General features: G+C 41.0%; 1 protein-coding gene across 25 annotated transcripts in view; it reads left to right on the top strand.

The window, feature by feature from the left end:
• C2CD5 (C2 calcium dependent domain containing 5) overlaps positions 1–20,650 on the top strand; it is a 53,607-nt gene that overhangs the window by 12,028 nt on the left and 20,929 nt on the right. For 7 of the 25 annotated variants that reach the window (XM_064734358.1, XM_064734343.1, XM_064734325.1 and 4 more), the window contains exons 8-9: positions 5,156–5,241; positions 9,626–9,734. In XM_064734358.1, the coding sequence (XP_064590428.1) occupies positions 5,156–5,241; positions 9,626–9,734 (195 nt within the window). Of the gene's footprint in view, positions 1–2,408; positions 2,604–5,155; positions 5,242–6,949; positions 6,983–9,625; positions 9,735–12,414; positions 12,481–20,650 lie in introns of all 25 variants that reach the window. The other 18 variants (XM_064734233.1, XM_064734168.1, XM_064734158.1 and 15 more) reach the window with 7 other exon arrangements.

Below are 20,650 nucleotides of genomic sequence, written 5' to 3'. Positions count from 1 at the left end.
GCTTGCATTTGTCTAATTTGGAACTCCCTTTTGCAAATTCAAAACTAGAAATGTAGCAGCCCCTGTCTTTTTATTCTCTTGGTACATGGAAATAGCTTTACATACACAGTATACACTTTCAAGGTAGCTTAAATTACATTAGAAGTAATCCAGCCATCTTCAAAAAGTATTTTTCTTTTCCCATTGCTTTATCATAATTTTTTTCAACTTGTTTTTTTCTCCCTCCTTATTTTTTAGTCTGTGGTTAAAATCATGTCAGTAATAATGTCAGCAAAACTCAAAGAATTATTGTATGTTTATTTTTCATTCTATGACCAATGCTGTGAATTTTGCTACCCTGGGGCAAAGTATTTTGTAAACTTGTATATAGAAGTATGGTTAGTTTTTAAATGATGTTTTAAATTGTGGTGTTTGAAGCCCAGAACATCCTTGGCTCCATATAATGAGTCAAATTTTAAGCATATTAAGGTAGTTGATAGCACTCCTTTCAAGAATTTTTCCTACCAGGTGAATTGAATATTACATACAAATCGAGTTGTATTAAATATTTCATGTAGTTTATTCCCTAGATGTGTTAAAAACATTCCCAATTAGCAAGCTGTCTTTCTTAGTGCTGTCTTCTCTGTCCCATTTTTAAAACAAAGAAGCAAAAAAAGCGCACTTAAATTTTTTGTTCTTTTTAAAGGGTGTCTGTCCTCAGGGTAACCTGTGGTGGTCACTCAGTTAAAGGACCTACAGGTGTAACTGGATGCTTATTTCCTGGGAGCACCCCAAATTCAGGTGTTTGGCTTACTGAATGTTTGAAAACCTGTTTCTTTTGATCAGATTTCCATGGTAAAGATGATGTCATGTACAGGATTTAAATGTGACGTAGGTGGTCATCTGTCTAGATGTAAGAGTTGTGAGTTTAGGCTTGTGCAGCTCACTGGGAATGTGTGAAGGCTTTAAAGCAGCAGCCTCATGTATTTCCTGGCAATGTTAGGTAGGTGGTAAATCTTGCTGGTTTTAGTCAGCTCCTTCAGAACTGAAACAGATTGCCATTGGTGCCTCTTGTTTGGAGGGATTTTTCAAGTATGTAAAGATATTTTTAGCTATCTTTCTAATATTAAAGCAAACAGTGGGCATAGTTTTGCTTATTAGCACTGTCTTTTTGGCAACTTTTAACTCTGCTGCTGAAACTTGTCCAGAGAGGATTTTCTAGTTACATTTAAACATGCTGTGTCTTGCTATGACAAACTCAATTTTGAATCTTAATAGATTAAAGGAGAACACCTCATGAGTAATCTGTTTTACTCAAAATTTGGTGATATGCAGAAGACACTTCCATAACATACTAAATTCAGTATGCTGTTCTTAACAATTACTGTATGTGTTTAGACCTCTGTTTTCATTTCCTGAGGCTGTTACCAAGTTCAGGTATCTCAGTGTATAAGTTGGTGATCTCAGTAGTTAAATAAGGTTAAAGAAATGCAAACTTCTCATGTGACAGATGGGATGTTACCAGGTTCGAGATAGCCATTACTCAGGTTGGCTGATGTGCAAGAAGAAGTATTTTCTGCTGTTTGTGCAGAAAATATTGTATTCTCCTTCATTTGTCAGTCAGGTAGTTAGTGTGCTGACGTGTCTGAGGTGGACATAACCTGGAGGAACAGTGCAGGTACCACCATTTCCAGTAGGAGTAACAGAACACTGGAGGCTGCAACTTGGATCTGCTTAAGCATCTCATTTTCAATAGCTCCAAATCTGGAGAATATTACCTTGGTGTCTCCTGTGAAACACACTTGTGCTTGTGTTATCCATTCTGGTCTATAAATGCATTTGCTGAATTTGGGGTTGAAGTTAGAATTCTGGGAGCAGGGATATATTTTATGCCACTGCAAATGAACAGAATCAGGCTGACAAAAAGCATGATATTTTTTAATCAGATAATACATTCTGATGTGCCATAGCATATGTTTGGAGGAAATGGGTAAGGTGGGAACTTAGAATTCTACAATATTTATTACTCTAGAAAATCATAAAACATATCCATGCCCCTTTGGAAAATAACCTTTTCTACTGAGATAATGCAAGTAATCAGATTAGGTGTGTGCAGAGACTCTGTTGTTTGGGTTTTATTCCATACTATTTGCTATCAAATTTTGATTGGCATTTACAATGTTTAATTACCATGTCTCTAAAAATTAATTTCAATATAACATTAATCAAGTAATGATTTTTAAAGACATGCTTCTCATGGACGTTGTGGAGCTGTATTGTCGTTCCATTTCTTTGTACGTCAAGAAATAATTTGCAGTAAGTGTTGATTCATTTAGAGAAAACAAAAGTGCTTCATTTTGATTTCTTTTGTCCGTTTCTTTAGTCATCTTCTGAATCTGCATCTTTGTCTCTATTACTTTCCTCCACAGCACCTTCCCCGCAGGGACCTAGGATTTTCCTGTTTCCCAGCTCCCCTACACTCTCTTGTGACTCCCCACATGTAAAAAAGTCCTGTCTCCTCCTCTCGGGGTCTAGCGTTAAACCTCTGCACTGTAGCCATGTCAGCCCAGTTGTTCTGAGGAAAAGTGTTTCTTTCACTGAGGAGCTGCTTCTGGCTGCTTCTGGTAGGATCTGTCTATTCTGGCCTTTTGAACAAACTCTGAAGGAAATGTTGTTATTTGATTAACACACAGCTGCTTCTGTAACCCCGGGCTTGCTCAGTGAGCCTCTGAAAACTGCTGGCTACATGACTATGCATTCCATCTCTCACCTCTGCCCCAGAAGCTTGAAACACCTTCAGAACTTCTCTGAGGATTTGAAACTGTCATTTATGCTACAGAATTACTTCTTTACCCTTGACAAATATCCTTTGCTAATTGGACTGAAATAATTTGCTTTATTTGTAATCCCACACATTGTCCTCACTTTGTTGCTCCTGCATTTTGCATGGAGCAGCTGCCCATTGCACTTGCTCGTGAATTCATTCATAATTTGCTGAAATAATGGTTGTGAGATGCTACCAACTCTGCTTTTTAATTTAACCTTTTAAACAAAGCCCATGCTTTTTATTTTTACTGCCCACTTTTTCATTTCACTGACATGGATTATTTTTATCGATTTCAATTAAGTAATTGTTGATATTTGCTTTTTTTGTAGAAACTCTTTTGGTTAGTTTGTATTTTTGAGTTTTTTTTCGTGTGCAGTATTTATGCTATGTTTGTCTGTATTTAGTCTTGTATAGTCCCTGACAGTGATGTTTAGAACCAATGCTAAATAGTAAAAGCAATTGAATCTTGTTTAATGGGACTATACAGATACTAATAGTTTTGTTTCCTTATCCAAGAACAGCTAAAAATACTCACTGAAAATTGTAGTGGTTTTATATCTAATTACACGGTAATGGTAGCTTAGTAACTCTTGAAAATGAATGAATGAAGTTAGGAATGAATTTACATACATTATTAAGTGTGATATTATTTCTAGATCTCCCAGTCTTTGGTAAAACAAATAACTGCACTTAGATCTATATTTACACTCTTGTTCATCCTTACCAGATTCTTGATCAGAAGGAAAAGGAAACTAGCAAGGAACTATTATGTTGAATCAGTTAGAAATTCTGGAGAAGAAAGTCTTGGCTTCATTTCTAACTGTTTGCACTGTGCTGTTTGTATTTCATCCTGCTCCTGACGCCTTTCTGTTCTTTATGCTCTGCTTTCCTCTGCTGCTTAGGGGCTTCTTTTAGCTCTGATGGCTTTAGACTTAAGGAATAGCAAGGAGAATGTGTTTGAGGCATGCCATGTTACCAGGAGTCACTAGCACTGTGTTTGCTTTAGGGAAAGCACACCTTGGCTTGTGTTTGCAGTGCTGTGTGAGCTCTGGCCCCCAGGCCACTGTCAGACACATAACCTGCAGCTCAGCACACCCTGTGAGGGGACATGGCCCTGCTGCCAGTAATGCCACAACAAAGGTGTTACTGCACCGGGCAGCTTCCTGTGCGCAGCTAATGGAACAGCAAAGGTGTTTGTGCACTGGGCAGCTTCCTGTGCACAGCTAATGGAACAGCAAAGGTGTTTGTGCACTGAGCAGCTTCCTGTGCACAGCTAATGGAACAGCAAAGGTGTTTGTGCACTGGGCAGCTTCCTGTGCACAGCTAATGGAACAGCAAAGGTGTTTGTGCACAATCAGATGTTTGTGCACTGAGCAGCTTCCTGTGCACAAACCCGCTGTGCACAGCTAATGGAACAGCAAAGGTGTTTGTGCACAACATCACGTTCCTGTGCACAAACCTGCCGTGCTGGGGGAGGGCTGGAGGTGAAACTCTGAAAGAAGGAAAGAGAGAATTACCATGGTATGCCAAATCGGAGTTTGTCTTGTGTTCATAATCTGCAGGTTATGTGTGTGCCAATGTAGTCATCAAATAAGTGTAGTTTTAAATGCTGAGCAGTAGTGTCCCCTAGCTTATTTGAGTGAATCACATGAATATTTCATAGTGTAAAATAATTTCTCATTGTTTTCAGAGTTTATATTCAAATCAAAGGATATGCATTGCCTTTGTGCTTTCTTCTTGTTCCTAAACACGCATTATGTAACTGCTGCTGTAATTATGTGTACAGTCTCCTGCTTGTAGTTAGGAAAGGTGGTTTAGTTACCTGAAACTCTCTGAAAACCAGATTTTTATTACTTCTATTAAATAAAAATATTGTAATAATATTAGTGAGAGATACACAACTATAGAGTAGTCAGACAAGAGACACTGTTTGTGATAAGGGCAGATCATCTGGTTAAATAAAAACTTAATGTGAAAATTAGATCTCTATTTAAATCATGGGTAAAAAGTCATAACAAAAATTCTATGTTGTAGGATAGAATTTTAAACCCACATCTTTAAGTTTTTATATTTTAAAGTTGATTTTAATGCAGGGTGACAGCAGGAAAAAAATATTAGATGGGGGGTTTGTTCAAATACTATAAAGTCACTTCTAGTTGTGTGAGAAGGAAAACCTACTATAACGCTGAAATCAAAATTAAATTTTTGATGCTTTCTTTTTCATAGAAATTAAAATTATGGGGAAAATTTGACTTTTTCAATGACTCATTTTTATCTATTTTGAACTCACTCTGATTACAAATTATAATCTATGTTTCTTTGAATGTCATTTGTACTGATATTCTTCAGGAATGGGCAGTGGGAGTGCTGGAAAAGAAGGGGGGCCATTTAAAACTCTTTTAAGACAACAGACTCAGTCAGCTCTGGAACAAAGGGTAAGGCATTTTATACTTCATTTCTGGTTTACTGAAGTGAAAATTTATCTTGTAGTAAGTTAATGTTTGCTGTTACTTTGTTTGAAAACATATAGGTTTTGGTCTGAACTTAGTACAAGTGTTGACTGTTTTAATAGCCCTTTTATACCCAAATTATTTAAATATTAATTTATTACTAAAGCAGTGGGAAAAGTGAAGCAATTAACTATGCACAGCACTCAAGTAATTCCAGTGGTATTAAGAAGTTATGGGAGAAATTACTGATGTGTGGTCGCTCAGAGGTACTGATGCATGTTAAGTTTAACACTTGAGAAAAGACACAATGATAAAATTTTTACAGAAGCCAAATTCAGAAACCTTGGCATAGCTTTAAACAAGCTGAAATTCCCCATTGGGTTTGGGAAAAGTTTGAGGTTTTGGGAATGGAGTTGTTACCTTGTGCCCCATTCAATGGAGTAGAAGGTAGCCTTTAATTGGGAACTTGAACCTGAGCTACTTGACAAGCAGTAAAAAGGCATTTATAGGTTTAAACTTTTCCTCTATTGGACTAAAAATGCCATCTGACATTATACTGAATAGAATATATGATGAAAATTGTGGTTTTAATTAATTGTTTATGTTTGGAATGAGTAATTGCAACTTTTTTAATAAGCTATACAGTGCTTTGATCAAAATGTTGATAATGAGGTGTCTTGGAGGAAGAAATGGGAGTATATTCTTACTCAGGAATAAATGTATTGCACCTAAGTGTGGTGGTGTTCACAGGGGTCTTAGGATGAGGGAAGAGATGAGAATGTTGGCTCCATGTTTCAGGCTTGATTTATTTTATGGTATTTATTATATTAAAACCATACTAAAAGAATAGAAGAAAGGATTTCATCAGAAGGCTAGCAAAGAATAGAAAAAGAATGATAGCAAAGGCTTGTGACTGCCTTGATGCAGTCTGGACAGCTGACTGTGATTGGCCACTAATTAGAAACAACCACATGAGACCAATCACAGATGCACCTGCTGCATCCCACAGCAGCAGATAAATATGCTGTGGGGTGTGAGTGTGCACACACACACAGACAGGAGCTGCCTGCAGTGAGGGTGCCAGCCCTGCCGCTGTGGGGTGTGAGTGTGCACACACACACAGGAGCTGCCTGCAGTGAGGGTGCCAGCCCTGCAGCTGTGGGCTCTGATGGGCACTGTGCACACACACACACACAGACAGGAGCTGCCTGCAGTGAGGGTGCCAGCCCTGCAGCTGTGGGGTGTGAGTGTGCACACACACACAGGAGCTGCCTGCAGTGAGGGTGCCAGCCCTGCAGCTGTGGGCTCTGATGGGCACTGTGCACACACACACACACAGACAGGAGCTGCCTGCAGTGAGGGTGCCAGCCCTGCAGCTGTGGGCTGTGATGGGCACTGTGCACACACACACACAGGAGCTGCCTGCAGTGAGGGTGCCAGCCCTGCAGCTGTGGGCTCTGATGGGCACTGTGCACACACACACACAGACAGGAGCTGCCTGCAGTGAGGGTGCCAGCCCTGCAGCTGTGGGCTCTGATGGGCACTGTGCACACACACACACACACACAGACAGGAGCTGCCTGCAGTGAGGGTGCCAGCCCTGCAGCTGTGGGGTCTCAGTGGGCACACACACACAGGATCCTGCCTGCAGCGAGGGTGACTCTGCTCTCCTCTCTTGTGCTCCATGGCTAAGGGAGGATCGCCCCGCAGGTTCTGTGCCAGGCGGGTACGTTGGAACAAACGGGATCCCTCAGCCCTTCCCTGCTACTGGGGGTGTCTAAAGCACCAGCTCACATATGGGGCTTGGGAGCCTTTGCAGATTCCTTTGGGATTTTGTTCATGCAGAGTTGTTTTAATTTGTTGGTTTTAAGAGCATTTTTTAGATCGGTGTATTTTGCATGTTGATACATTTCAGTTAATGTTTTAGTTTAGGTATGAATATAAATCCATGGCTTTTTGCTTTTAATTTTTTAATTTGGCTGAAGTAATGCATTAAAACAAGCCTTTTTTCTGTCTATCTTTGATTTTGCTAGCATTTAGACTTTCCATGGCTGATCTTTTTATTTCCTTAGGAAGCTCTTTGAAGACAATAAAAAACGTAAATTAAGAGCACTTAATTTATTTTTAGAGCCTGAATTATTTGCATGTTATTTTGACAAGGTCTTTGTATCGGCTAGTAGAAAAAAGATACTGTAAAATGGGATGGAGACATTTTGTCTGTTATTGATGGCCTTTATGATGTAACAGCAAAGCAAAATACCTTCATTCTGTCTTCTGAAAATTTCATATTGGATGTGGTTTTCCTGTGGTGTTACCTCTTTTGGTTACCTTGAAGCTGAGTTAACTGGAATGAATAACATCTCTGAGTTATTTTGTCTGTTTTAGTGTGCTACACACATAGAGAGTGCACTCTACTTGTCTGGTTTACTTAGGATAGCAAGTATTTAGGAAAACCAAGAATAAATTCAGTACATATAATGCAGTTTCACAGGTATTAGATATATCATAAAATCCCAGAATACTTTAAGGGACCTTAATGGTCATCTTATTCCAACCACCCTGCCTGGGGCAGGGACACATTCCATGAGACCAGCTTGCTCAAATAGTTCTTTTGAGTCCTGGATTGTTGGGATATATGGTAATGCTGAAGTACCTGAAAATAAGTTCATTTAGTTGCATGTCTCAACAGCTTTTTTTTAACCAAATGTGTTTTTGGTTTATTACTTCAATAACCCTAACTGCAAACTGAACAGTTAGTTAGAAGGATCATATTCCTCAATTTCTTCCCTGAAAATAAACCTGTAGAAAATACAGCAGTGGGAAGCTCAGGTACATGTTACCTTGTACATTAATAACTGTTAAAAATTCCCTGGACATCTGTAGATAGCAAGAGTAACTGTAGCACAGCTGTCTCTCTGTATATTTTTAACTAAAAAGAAATCCATGCTGCATTTCCATCAGTAGGAAAATTTGGTGTTATCTTCCTCCTCAAACGTTAGCCTGTATTTGTGTAGGAATGGTCAAAAGCTGCTCTCAGTGGCGTTTCATGTAAATTCTGGACAAATTCTGGTTTCTTCCTGGCTTTACATTCTGCAAGTGCTCGAGTGATCTCCTCTGCTGCCTTTTCAAAGCAGGGATCTGGTGGCTTTCATCTCTGAAGGGCACTGCAGGAAATCTGTGCTCTGGCAGATTTGCTTGACTGAAATCCTGACCTGAGCATCTTTTCTTTCAGTGGCTTCTTACCCCCCATCCCTTCAGTTCAGGTTGAGAAAAGCTGTCAGGTTGTTTAGCCACCTTGGGGGTGGCACAGGAATTCTGAACTCTTACAGTTGACAACATGTGATGGAGGCTGGAACTTGTATTTAAGTAAAATAATAATAACATTTAAAAAACCTCTAAATTTAAAAAGAAAAAAGTCTTCATATGAAGTGGTGGAGTTTGATGTGAGTCAGAAAGAATGAGAGATTAACAGAATTCTGTCAGAATGGTTCAGTGAGTCTGTTACCCAGATTTGTCTGTGACTCAAGTTAACGGCATGATTTTTCTTTTTCTTTTTTTCTTTCTGCATTTAGAATTGCTGAACATGAGTTATTGCCTTTCCCCCATAAGTGTGCTATTATGTAGATATTAGACATATCACAGGACATCTCTGGAGCAATTAAAATCTGGGTTTGGCCTCAGTTTTTTGAATATGGCTTTTATTTCATCAAATGTGTCTTGAAAAATTGCCATTATTACTTACTTTGCCCCCTTTATGAATTAAAAGCTGGAGTAGTTACTGAAAGTTAACTCTTTATTTTACTTATTAACTGGAAGTAAATTATTTTAGTTTAAGAATTTACAGTTGTGTTTCAAGACCTATGCTTTTTTTTAAAATATGTGTAGTTCCTTGTTATATTTAGAGCTTACTCGCAGAGCAGTCCTTTGATATTTTTTAGGTATGTTTTCCTGTAATAAGACAGTCCTCATTCTTTCAAGACTACAGTTTGTTTCACCCTGTGCTTCAGAATCAAACTGCAGTCAGTTGGAACGAGAACACCTAAAAATGGAGAAAAATTTTACTTTTTTATCAGCTAATGAAAGAAGAAATCTGGTGTTTAGCAGCCATGGTAAAAGTAGGTCAATAGAGATTTTATTAATCTCTTAATATGTAAAGTTTTGATTGTTTGTCACCGTTGTGCTGAGAAACAACTCTGTGGGGGAAAAGTATTGTTTGAGCGTGTGTAAGCTGTGCTTTTGTGCTGTGGGTCGGTGGGCACGCGTGGCTCTGGGCGCCTCTGCCCAGGGCGGGCTGGGCAGGGAGCCTGTGCCTGCCACTGCCACACGGAGCCCTCAGCAGGCACCTAACGCTGGTTTCTGGTGCCCACAGGAGTTCCCCTTCTTCACCCTGACCACCTTCCCGCCCGGCTTCCTGCTGCACGTCGGGGGCGTCGTCAGCGCGCGCTCCGTCAAGCTCCTGGATCGCATCCACAACCCCGGTACGTCCGCTCGGGAGCACGTGGGAATACATGGGAATGCACGGGCACAGCCTGCCTGGCACGGGCACAGCCTGCCTCCCTGCCCTGGGGGCACCTCAAAGGGGTACAGGTCTGTTCTGCAGGGCACACCTGCCTGGCACGGGCACAGCCTGCCTCCCTGCCCTGGGGGCACCTCAAAGGGGTACAGGTCTGTTCTGCAGGGCACACCTGCCTGGCATGGGCACAGCCTGCCTCCCTGCCCTGGGGACACCTCAAAGGGGGACAGGTCTGTTCTGCAGGGCACACCTGCCTGGCACAGCCTGCCTCCCTGCCCTGGGGGCACCTCAAAGGGGTACAGGTCTGTTCCAGCTGTGCACACCTGCCTGGCATGGGCACAGCCTGCCTCCCTGCCCTGGGGACACCTCAAAGGGGTACAGGTCTGTTCTGCAGGGCACACCTGCCTGGCATGGGCACAGCCTGCCTCCCTGCCCTGGGGACACCTCAAAGGGGGACAGGTCTGTTCTGCAGGGCACACCTGCCTGGCACGGGCACAGCCTGCCTCCCTGCCCTGGGGGCACCTCAAAGGGGTACAGGTCTGTTCCAGCTGTGCACACCTGCCTGGCACAGCCTGCCTCCCTGCCCTGGGGGTACCTCGAGGGGGGACAGGTCTGTTCTGCAGGGCACACCTGCCTGGCATGGGCACAGCCTGCCTCCCTGCCCTGGGGACACCTCGAGGGGGGACAGGTCTGTTCCAGCTGTGCACACCTGCCTGGCACAGCCTGCCTCCCTGCCCTGGGGGCACCTCGAGGGGGGACAGGTCTGTTCTGCAGGGCACACCTGCCTGGCACAGCCTGCCTCCCTGCCCTGGGGACACCTCAAAGGGGTACAGGTCTGTTCCAGCTGTGCACACCTGCCTGGCATGGGCACAGCCTGCCTCCCTGCCCTGGGGGTACCTCGAGGGGGGACAGGTCTGTTCTGCAGGGCACACCTGCCTGGCACGGGCACAGCCTGCCTCCCTGCCCTGGGGACACCTCGAGGGGGGACAGGTCTGTTCCAGCTGTGCATTGCAGAGAGCCATTGAGGCTTGGAAAATGAGTTTCTCAAAGGTTGTGCTTTTAGTGAGAAACCTTTCAGCAAATTAAACTGGAAATAAAAGTGCTTTGAATCAGTAACTCTGCACTGAAAACTAGCTTTTAATTATTGAGGGGTTAATTAATTTTTTGCTGCTTTTTATGATTAAAACTTGATGCAAGTTTTTCAATTCAAACGAAAATGAGATGAAATGCTTGATCTTAACTATGAATGTTTTCCCATTTTCAGCTCCTTGAAATCTTTAAGGACTAATGGCTACAGCTCACAACGTGGTTTTTAACCTTTACAGTTTTGTTTCTGTTCTTAAAAGCCCGTACTGAACAGTACTTGAAGATTTTTATTTATTCATTCCTGGGATCCCCAGCACAAGAACATTTGTGGATTGCATGTTAGTTCTAATGGTAGAGCTGAGTGACTTTTGACTCTGAACACTTGGGTGGTTTAGTCACCGAGATGAGGAATGCTTAGCCAAAAGTTGGAGTTGACAGTGCACTTAAAAATGCAGAGGAGAGAAAAATAGCATCTGTAGTGGTTTTGCATGCACTAGTCAGGAGTAATAAAAGGAAGTTCATGCAAATACATCCTTAAAAACAAGTACAAAAAACCTAACTTTTTCCTTTTCTTCCTATGGCCCAAGGCAAGCAATTCTCCAGGCAGGAAGATCAGATTGTTGCTGATCTGAAGATTCAGTAAACTGGCAACATGTAATTAAATCCAAGACTTCATTTGAATTAGATCCTCCTTGTCTGAGGGATTTCTTTCAAGTATATTACTACACAATGTTGCTCTTTTGTTTTCCTATTCTAAGATCTATTTGCACAATGAAGAAAAGATTAAAAAAAAATTAGTCTTTTAATTAATAATTAATACATGAGTCTTTCTTTGCCACAAAGTTATTTTATGATTCTGTGCTTTCAGTAGATTTCTGATACAGGTCTCTTATGTGCAAAATGGACTGTGGGATAGATGTAAGACAGAGTATTAAAAAAAATCAATTTTGCTCAGAAGTTTTAAAAACTAATTTCTTGTATTATGCACTCCTTCCTTTTTGCCAGCTGACTGGAGGCAGTGTAAGCCATAAGGCAAGAAGAGATGTGTGTTTGCAGAGCTGCAGTGTTTGTCAGACTTGCACATTGCTCCTGACCAGTGAATGCAAAATGCATGATCCTTGGGACTCACACTGCAAAACAGCAGGAACAAAGGGGGAATGAAGGCACGTGGCTGTGGGAGGGAAGGTGGAGCAGTAGGAAAAAATTCTGGTCTAGTTAAGATTGTGAAGCATTGGAGTCAAATAAGTCTGTAAAATATTAAAGGAAGCAAACAAACTGGCAGAGTGATGAATCAGGAGAAGTGGAAGAGCAGAGAACATTTGCAGGTGCATTAAGAGCTTGCCAATAGGACCCAACTGCCAAATACTGTCCACGTTGGTCACCAGTGCCAGACTGCTACAGCATGCTCCTTTTTCCCTTTCTATTTCAGCTCTGATTAACTCTGCTGTCTGTGTCTTTCCAGTTCCTGTGGAGTGGTGTTGTCAATTGTGCTCTTGTTGGTAGTTTTTTCACTATTCTGCTTCTATAACTGATCTACTAATTTGCTGTTTTGAACTCAGCCTTTGTCGGAATTATGGGTAACACAAGATCATACAAACTGCTAGACTGGAATAGTTTCAATTCAGGTATTTTATTAGTCATTCAGTACTACATATGCTGACAGAAATTATGGCAGCTCAGTGAAGTTATTAGAAATGCTCTAGGATATTTAGGTTAATGCCTCAAATTTAAATCTATTTAATCATCAGATGCCTAAATGTCACATTTTCATGCTGTTAAAAACTTTGTTTAAAATTACAAAACATTGTTTTAGTATAATATAGTATTGCTAAGAATAATTTAATATCCATCTGGAAAGCTGAATGTTGAGATGTTTATTTCGTAATCACTTTCAGCTCAGCATCCTTGAAGGGAGTAATTTAGGATAAGAGAAGGGATCATTCCTTGCACAGTTGGGATCATGTCAGGTGTGGGTTATTTTTTGGTTTGGGGTTTTTTGTGTAATGAGTTTTGGGTTTTTATTTTGGCCTATTGGTTTGCTTTGGGGGGGACTCTTGGTTAGTTTTGTTGTTTTGCATTGCCTTGCACTTCCTTCAACAAAGGCTTTCCTCCTGTTAAGTTCAGGAAATCAGTGAATGTGTTTGTTCTTAGTACTAGCCCTAAAATAATAGTTGTACTATAGATAATGATAGATCTAAAAAATATCCAAGAAAAATAGAGATCTATCCGTTTAAAGAGAAGGGTAGTATGTAGCCCAGGATTTCTTGGTTCATCAAGCTTGTATTGTAAAGTGCAGCCAGTTACAGGACTTTAAACATAAGTATTTGAACTTTTTAATCACTTCATTACCCAGCTAGAAAAAAGCCCCAATATCCTTATGTTTTTATGCAGTTTTAGTAATCAGTGTGTAACTTCCTTAGATAGTAGGCCTTGTCAGACTTGGTGTTTATAAAGCTGGCACCATTAAAGGTACAAAGCTGACTCCTGAGGGCTTGCTTCCCCCAGACACTTTCCTTCTTGATAATTCACTCTTGCCATGCAGCCCTGTGTCATGCTCTAAAATTCAGTTTAAATATGCAGTTAAAAGCCAGACATTTTCCACTCTGCAAATTGTTCAAAAGTAGGGAGAGCTTAAAACCGTTGGCTCATTTTTGTTGTTCCTTTTACAGTAAGCATCCTTTAAAATTATGATTGTGAGCTTTTCTGATTTTGTTTGTTTTCTTTGCTTGTTCTAAAGTGATAATCTTTTAAAATTAACTTTTACTATATAAAAGAATATTGTCAAATTCTCAGGTCTGTGACTGGTATGGCATAGTCTGATCCAAGGTGTTAAAAATGTGTTGAAATTTTTGTGTGTTGTGTGCAACCTTGCAAAGTTGGAATTCATTGCTGCTTCTTCCAGATTGTTCAGTGAGATGTTTTTATTGAAAGAATTTTATTGGAATAATGGAGTAAGTGAGTTTATGTACTGACACTAAGTATGCCTTGAACTAGGCTAGAAAAGTGATCCACAATGTAGGATTAGAAGCAAAGTGCAAGTCAGGAATTCAGTTCTTGGCAGAATATCCAAAACGGTTGTCTAAATTTTTTAGAGATTACAGGAAAATGAATGTGCATTTCTGTGTAAATAAAGCATTTTCCCCAGAGGTGTTGGTTGGAGTAGAGAGGTCTCAAACAAGGAGTATGTGTGGAGTTGATCCCTGCTGAGAGCAGTGTTTGTGTAGCCTTGGTGTGTCAGTAGGAGAGCAGGTCAGCCCTGCTGCTTTGGGAGGAGCAGGGTCCTGCAGGTGTGGGTGGGCTTTAATCACACCCATAAGTGGGCTAAAATTATTTTCCTTTTGGAAAATGTCCAGGCTTCATTTCAGCTTGCTCAGTAACTGTGTAGTGCAGAAGGATATTTCATTTTTTTTTAAATTTGTCTTGCCAATGGTTTATTTGTATGTAAGATACAGCAGCAGCATCCAGTGGTAGTGAGATGTCAGAGATTTGAAGGTGCTTAAAAATCAAACATGGAAGTAAAGACTGACTATTTAATGAATGGAAAAGAAGCTGCTTAAATATCTGGGAGTTCCATGTAGTTCAAGGAAGAATTGTTTAAATGTTTGTAAAATACAAAAAGGTGGATATGAAGATGAATTTGCAAAATGGAAGTGAAGAGTTGAGCAAAAATTCATAGAAAAGAGGGCACATAATACAGTGGGAGATAGTCCCTGGGGCTGTCTCAGGGCAAGAATCAACTCAGGATAAAAGCATGCAGGAATCCTCAATGCAGGAGGCTGGGTCTTTGTTCAAGGGTGGCCCTGAGGTTAAACACAGAGCACAAAGGAAGGCAGTGCCAGAACTTGCTGGATAGAGGCTGCTTTTCCACGTGGCTGTTTCACAGCACCAACCTATCATTTCTCACACAGTTAAATTTTATACTCCTCATTCGGGAAGCTGCTCCAGCAGTGCATCTTCAGCTCCAGCAGTCAGAAATATGGGAAGACAAAAGATGGGTAAAACGTTCCTCAGCATCTCTGAGCTCCCTGTGCAATACCCAGTCTCACTGTTGGAGTGTGAAATTCTCCAGAGTCAGTTTTGCATATGAGGAAACACAAGAGGAAAGCTTGGCTCTGTTTTGTTTCTGTAAATGAATGCTTTTCTTCCACAGAAATACAGAGACTGTGAAATGGCATTTCCAGCTGCTCTCTGGGTGTGAGCGTGGCCCAGCTGTGGGAGCACAGCAGGAAATGTCAGAATGTGCCTGTGGTGTCTGCTGTGCTTACCCTTCAGACCCACTAGTGAAAGCCCCGGCATTTGAAGGTTGGCCTCTTGCCTTTGCTTGGAGAATTTCCAGCTTGGCTTCTTGTCCATCAGTGTGTGTGTAAGGAAAATGGAAGGTTCAAGCAGTTGTCAGAGGCTTTTTCTGAAAAGAGTGAAGGGTGTGATGTTCTCCAGTAAAAATTGACTCGTTTTCTGCAGAGGACTGAATGTTGCCAAGTCATTTCTATGGTTAATGTGAATGGTGTTTGAATATTATTTCTGGAAGCAGATACGCCCTTATGTTAGTGAAATCATTTTCATTGGGACTGTGCTTTTTTTTTTTGAGTGTTCTAAGTAGGTGTTTATGTAGCTGAAGAAAGGGTGGTCACTGAGCACAGTACAGTATTTACACGTTCTGTTAGAGATTCATTAATGAACTTGGCATTTCAATTCCTAGTTTAGAATTCTCTGCCTACCTAGGTAATGCTATTTCATACTGCTTTAAAACTCTCCCTAAATTCTGGCTAATGGTGTGAAAGCCAATAGAAAGGTTTTTTTGCACAAGTGCTCCCAAAAAGCCATTGCTTATTGCACAACTACCCTTTGGTTTTGAATTGATAATACACAAGGGAGAGAACCTTGGTCTGGCAAAAATTGTGTTTTTGCACGTAACTTATCCTGATTTCAAAATACAGAGCTTGACTAAAACTATTGTCTTCATAAAATTTCCTTCATGGATTGCATTGAGTTTTTTCAGCCTTCTGGTGTTTGCTTCTGTGGTTGCAAAGATACAGTTGTAGAACTTTCTGCCTGGCTCAAAATGTGTTATTGTTGGAAGAGAACCAGAATGGTTCTGGTTGAACCAGCACCTTCCCAAGTGCTGCACAATTACAGCTAAACGTGGCCTTGTAAAATGCCTGCTGGGGTTTGGTAGGAGGAGACACAGGCAGAGAACACACGTTCTAACTGCCCCAGGAGTAACTGAGAAATGTCAATGGATAATAAATACGAGGCACAAGAGATTTTCTTTTCAAGTCTCCTTGCACCCAGGAGCTCCAAGAGGCTTCTCTGCCTTGTTTGCCTTAAAGCAGAATAAACAGTTGTGAGTGCACAGAGATAACGAACGCAGGGTTCTGCATGCCTGAGGAGCGCAGACAAGGAATAGCAAACTCAGAGACAGTGGCATTGCACACCAGCTGGTGCCATCCCCTTCCTGCAGCAATGGAGAGATCAAATGGGCTCAGAAAGCCCTGTCCTGTCACAGCACTGAGTCCCCAGCTCTGGGTAACAGCCCCACCTGTAGTCACTTGAGGCTGTTCTTTCAAGATTGCTCATGGTTTACAATAGGCTGTACTGATTGTGCCAAGGTCTCAAAGCAACAGAGACACAGAATAGAATAAGTAGTTTCTTTATTACCTGCTGAGTCACCATTCTAGGATGTGTGACTGAAATAATCACTAAAAGCTGGACTAACAAAGGCACATATTTATGCATGGAAATTATTTTCCAGAGGCAAATTTATTTCCTATATTTACTGTTTTCTAATTTCTGGGCAGTATTTTTGAGCTTTTATAATCCTAAGTATGATGCAATTTAAACCTTCATTTTTAAAGTATTTTAATTTTTAATAAATGTTTAATTTTTAATATATTCTGAAAATCTTTCTTGCTTCAAATGCCTTATATTTTGACATAATATTTTTCATTTTATTTAAGTTGTATCACATGGTGGTTTCTTTTCTTTTAGCTCTGCACTTAATTATTACTGCTGCTTTCACATTATTACAAGATTATTTTTTTTTTTTTAGATGATACTTTTTTCAGTTTGTGCTCTTCCTATCAGACTTTCATCTACTATTAAAAGAAAAAGTTACAGCCACTGTTGTGGCTTTATTAAGCCATAAGGGGAACAATCCTTCTGTTTCTCCATCTTGGAGTATAATTTGGGATTAAAGCTATCACTCCCCAACAGTGAGCTCCCACTGAAAGGAATGATATATGGAGTTTTGTGTATGGCTTCTCTTGGAGTCTTGGTGCTCATGTAGGGGTGTGTGAACGGCGAGTGCCTGTTTCCTTTGGTGTGGTTACACTATTTCCTGCTAGTTTAGTGTATCCTAGTTTTCCTTTGATGTATCCCTACAATCTACTTCCTTCACGTGCTGTAACAAAGTTTTCATTTGTACATCTTTTACTCCTAAAGATGAAGATGGGGAGTAGTATTTCTGCACGCCGATGGAGTGGCTTGGACACTGTTTTGAAAGTTTTAGGATAATCTGCTGTAGGTTTAATTATTTGCTACCTGAATTTTGTGTTAATCTTTACGAACCAGAGGATTTGTGTTTCTTTAAAGTTATTTAGTTGTTAAATGTTTTAGAAGATTGATAATGTCAATGTTAATGGGATAACCAGAGAGGATTAAATAAAACTATAAGGTCCAGGGAAGGTTGCTTATAAACCTAACAAAGGTGTCTGTTAAAAAACCCAACCAGCCAAACCTACAGGAAAATACCACACATCTTGCTGTATAAGCTGTTAGTAGGCTTTTAATTAAGAAGATATAAAAATAAGGGAACAATGAACATGTGGATAATGGCTTTGCCTAGTGAAAGATTCAAAGATTGAGTTTGAAAGAATAGTGACCTCCATTGCCATTTTTGAAAGAGAACAATGACCCATTTATAGATGGTGAAAATTTTCCTCAGATGGTTGTCCTCCTTCTGTCAGAGTATTGTGTTATACCTGTAAATATTTCCTAAATTATGCCATGTAAAATTGGTTGAAATGAATCAGACAGTGCCTGCTTTGGAGCAATTTCCTCAGGTTGTTTAAGGATTCAGCTTTAAGGATACAGCAGCTCTTGGGTATGAACAGTGTCATCAAGAGGCCATTCTTCTTGATCTGTCTTCAGTTTCAAAAATCTATATGGACCAGCAAAATGCAGCTTCTGGGGAAATCTTGAAAGAACCTGTACGAGTGAACCTCTAGCAAATAAACTTGGGAAAACTTATGAATCAGAAGGTGATAGTGTCTGGGTGAAAGGTTTATACAGAATATTGTCCCCTGGATAGTGCAGCTCCAGCCTGTATTCTAAGGGAGAGGGGTGACTTGGTGGTGGATAGAGCTAGCTCAAAGAACATTCCAGGTACAGAGGTGCTGGCTGTGGCCTATAAAACTGCTGAATAAAATCTCTTTGGAAAGCTCCAGCTGGAGGAGGCTTGAGTTGGCACGATTTTTGTAGAACACTGTACTTTTGACAGCATTGTTTCTCAAATCCTCAACCACAGAAACAGTGTGCTTTGCTTCCACTGGGTTATAAATATCCTGCCAGTTGGGAAACATTAATGCAGTAAGTTTAGCGTTCAGCCTTGGTTTCCCACAAAGGGGACGTAATTAGCAGTGGAATCTCCTGCAAACCTTTCTGCCTCAAGTTGTAGAGAGCCCTTGGTCCCAAGGACTGGGTACATTTGCTAGAAAAGCTTGTGATGAGTGCTCTGTATGCTTGCCTTCTTGCTTCCACCTAGAATCCAGGGCCATTACTTTCTGTAACCATTTCAGTGAGCTGCCATAGTTTTCAGTCTGTACTGTCACCTGATCCAAGCATGCGCCAAAGTACCCACCGTTTCTGGCTCCTGTCTGCTGAATCTGCTTTGCAAACCCTCAGCTCTTGAGCTTTTGCCTCAGCCAAACAACCGACAGGCACTCCATGGAGTGTGCTGGACACATGCCATCCTGCTTCCCTAACTCCTCTAATTGTTGATGTAAATCCTGAGCTTTACTAAACTTGTAAGTGCTACGACGGCATCCCCATGTGAAATCGTGTGGCTCATGTGTCAAAAAGGCTGCTTGTGAAAATATTTGTCAGAAGAATATGAATGCTACACATTGCACTGCATTCAGTGTTTCGTATCAACCTATTATTGCGATGTCATGGTGTTTGATTTGAATTGTAGACAATTTTTTGTGTTTTAATACGCAAAGGTAAGTTCACGTAAACTGAATGTACAGTATTTCTATATAAAGATAATAATTATTTTTGGCCTCTTTCTGCAAGAAAAAAATAGTCAAATATCTTAAGCAGAGGTCACAGTCTTCTTTACAAGCAATTGTTTCTGCATGACTCTTATAGAAATATTTGTTCGTGTATGATAAGAAATTGTTGGATTCTTTGAAAGATATTGGGCCTGATCCTGTTAACACTGAAGACAATGGCTGGGAAATGCTTCTTTCCTCTCAAAAGAATGAAAATGATCCGTTATATTTCTGTAGTTAATAGTGTTGTTAGTGAGGATATTGAACAGGTTCTTAGACTAAAGGGTTAAATGTTGTTTTAGCAAGACAGTGTGGAGCAACTTCACAACAGTATGTGTTTGCCATAATGGTAAGGTGTCCCTGTAGATGTTAGGTAAGGAAATTCTTAAGTCTCTTAAGTTCAATAATTTAAACTATAATTTCTTGTGGAGGAAAGCTAAATGTTTGCATAGAATTTGGGACCCGTCACTATTTCTACCCTTTATGTTCACTTTAAGGATCGCTGTTTCCTTTCACCATCTCATTCCATTTCAGTTTTCACTGTGGCTACATTCCTTTTCAATGTCATTCCTGTCTTTATCACTCTTACCTTTATTTCACAGCACTAGCACTTTTTGTGTTCATCCTCAGTCACCTCACCTGTTGTTACTCTCAAATCCTCATCATGACTTCACATTTTCTTGCACTTTGACTTGGAAATGTCACTGGTGATAAGTAGAAGCAGTTTTTGCCACATGGAACCAAAAGGTGTAAAAAGTTGTAGTTTTGAAAACTGGCCCTTTTTTCTCTAGGAAAAAGGGTATTTCTTCCTTGCAGGTGTTTTTCTGTGAAGTACAAGAATTTGTGTGGCTGTTCAGTCAGTGTTTATAGCCGGCTGCCTGTGACCCAGTCTCACTGAGCAGATGTTTTTCTGCATGGTCACAGAACCACTTTTGCTGCTGCTTAGACTTTTCATGTATGAGGAAAAACACATTGCTCATCCAAACAATCTCTGGCCCATGACTGGAGGGGAGAGGAGGAATCCCTCCCAAGATCCATGTCCCTGTCACCAAAAAGAGTTAGAAAGACCTTTGACAGAATGTGCCTGTGCTCTCCCTTCCTCCATAGCCTGCATTTGGCAGATGTTGCAGCCTGGCCTTACAGTCCCTTCCCAGAGACTCCCTTGGTTCAGCCAGCCCTGCTGCAGCTCCCTGCTGGAGCAGAGCAGCCTCTCTCCAGAGGGGTCCCTGCATCCCTGCAGAGAAGGCATTTCCCATTTTCTGTGCCACAGGTGGTCCTGAGAGCTGAGCTGGGCAGCTCCCGCCCTGTGTGTGGTGGATTATTTCTGCAGCAATCCCAGGAATTCCAGAGCTGGCATGAGCAGGTGCTCCAGGACTCTGAGTCAGGATTGCCGAGTGTCATCCTGAGCATTTACTGCCCCAGTCACTGAGAGCATTTAACAGTGTTTTCACCCTGAGAGTGAGGTGCAGCCCCTCAAGAGCCTGCCAGCAGTGCACTGGAGCCTGCTGAAGTGACCTTGGATTGC

Source organism: Zonotrichia leucophrys, chromosome 1A (genome assembly GCF_028769735.1).
Source record: "Zonotrichia leucophrys gambelii isolate GWCS_2022_RI chromosome 1A, RI_Zleu_2.0, whole genome shotgun sequence".
NCBI classification, from domain to species: Eukaryota; Metazoa; Chordata; class Aves; order Passeriformes; family Passerellidae; genus Zonotrichia; species Zonotrichia leucophrys.
The sequence above is the reverse complement of the archived record's forward strand: the minus strand, read 5'-3'. Positions and strand labels throughout refer to the sequence as shown.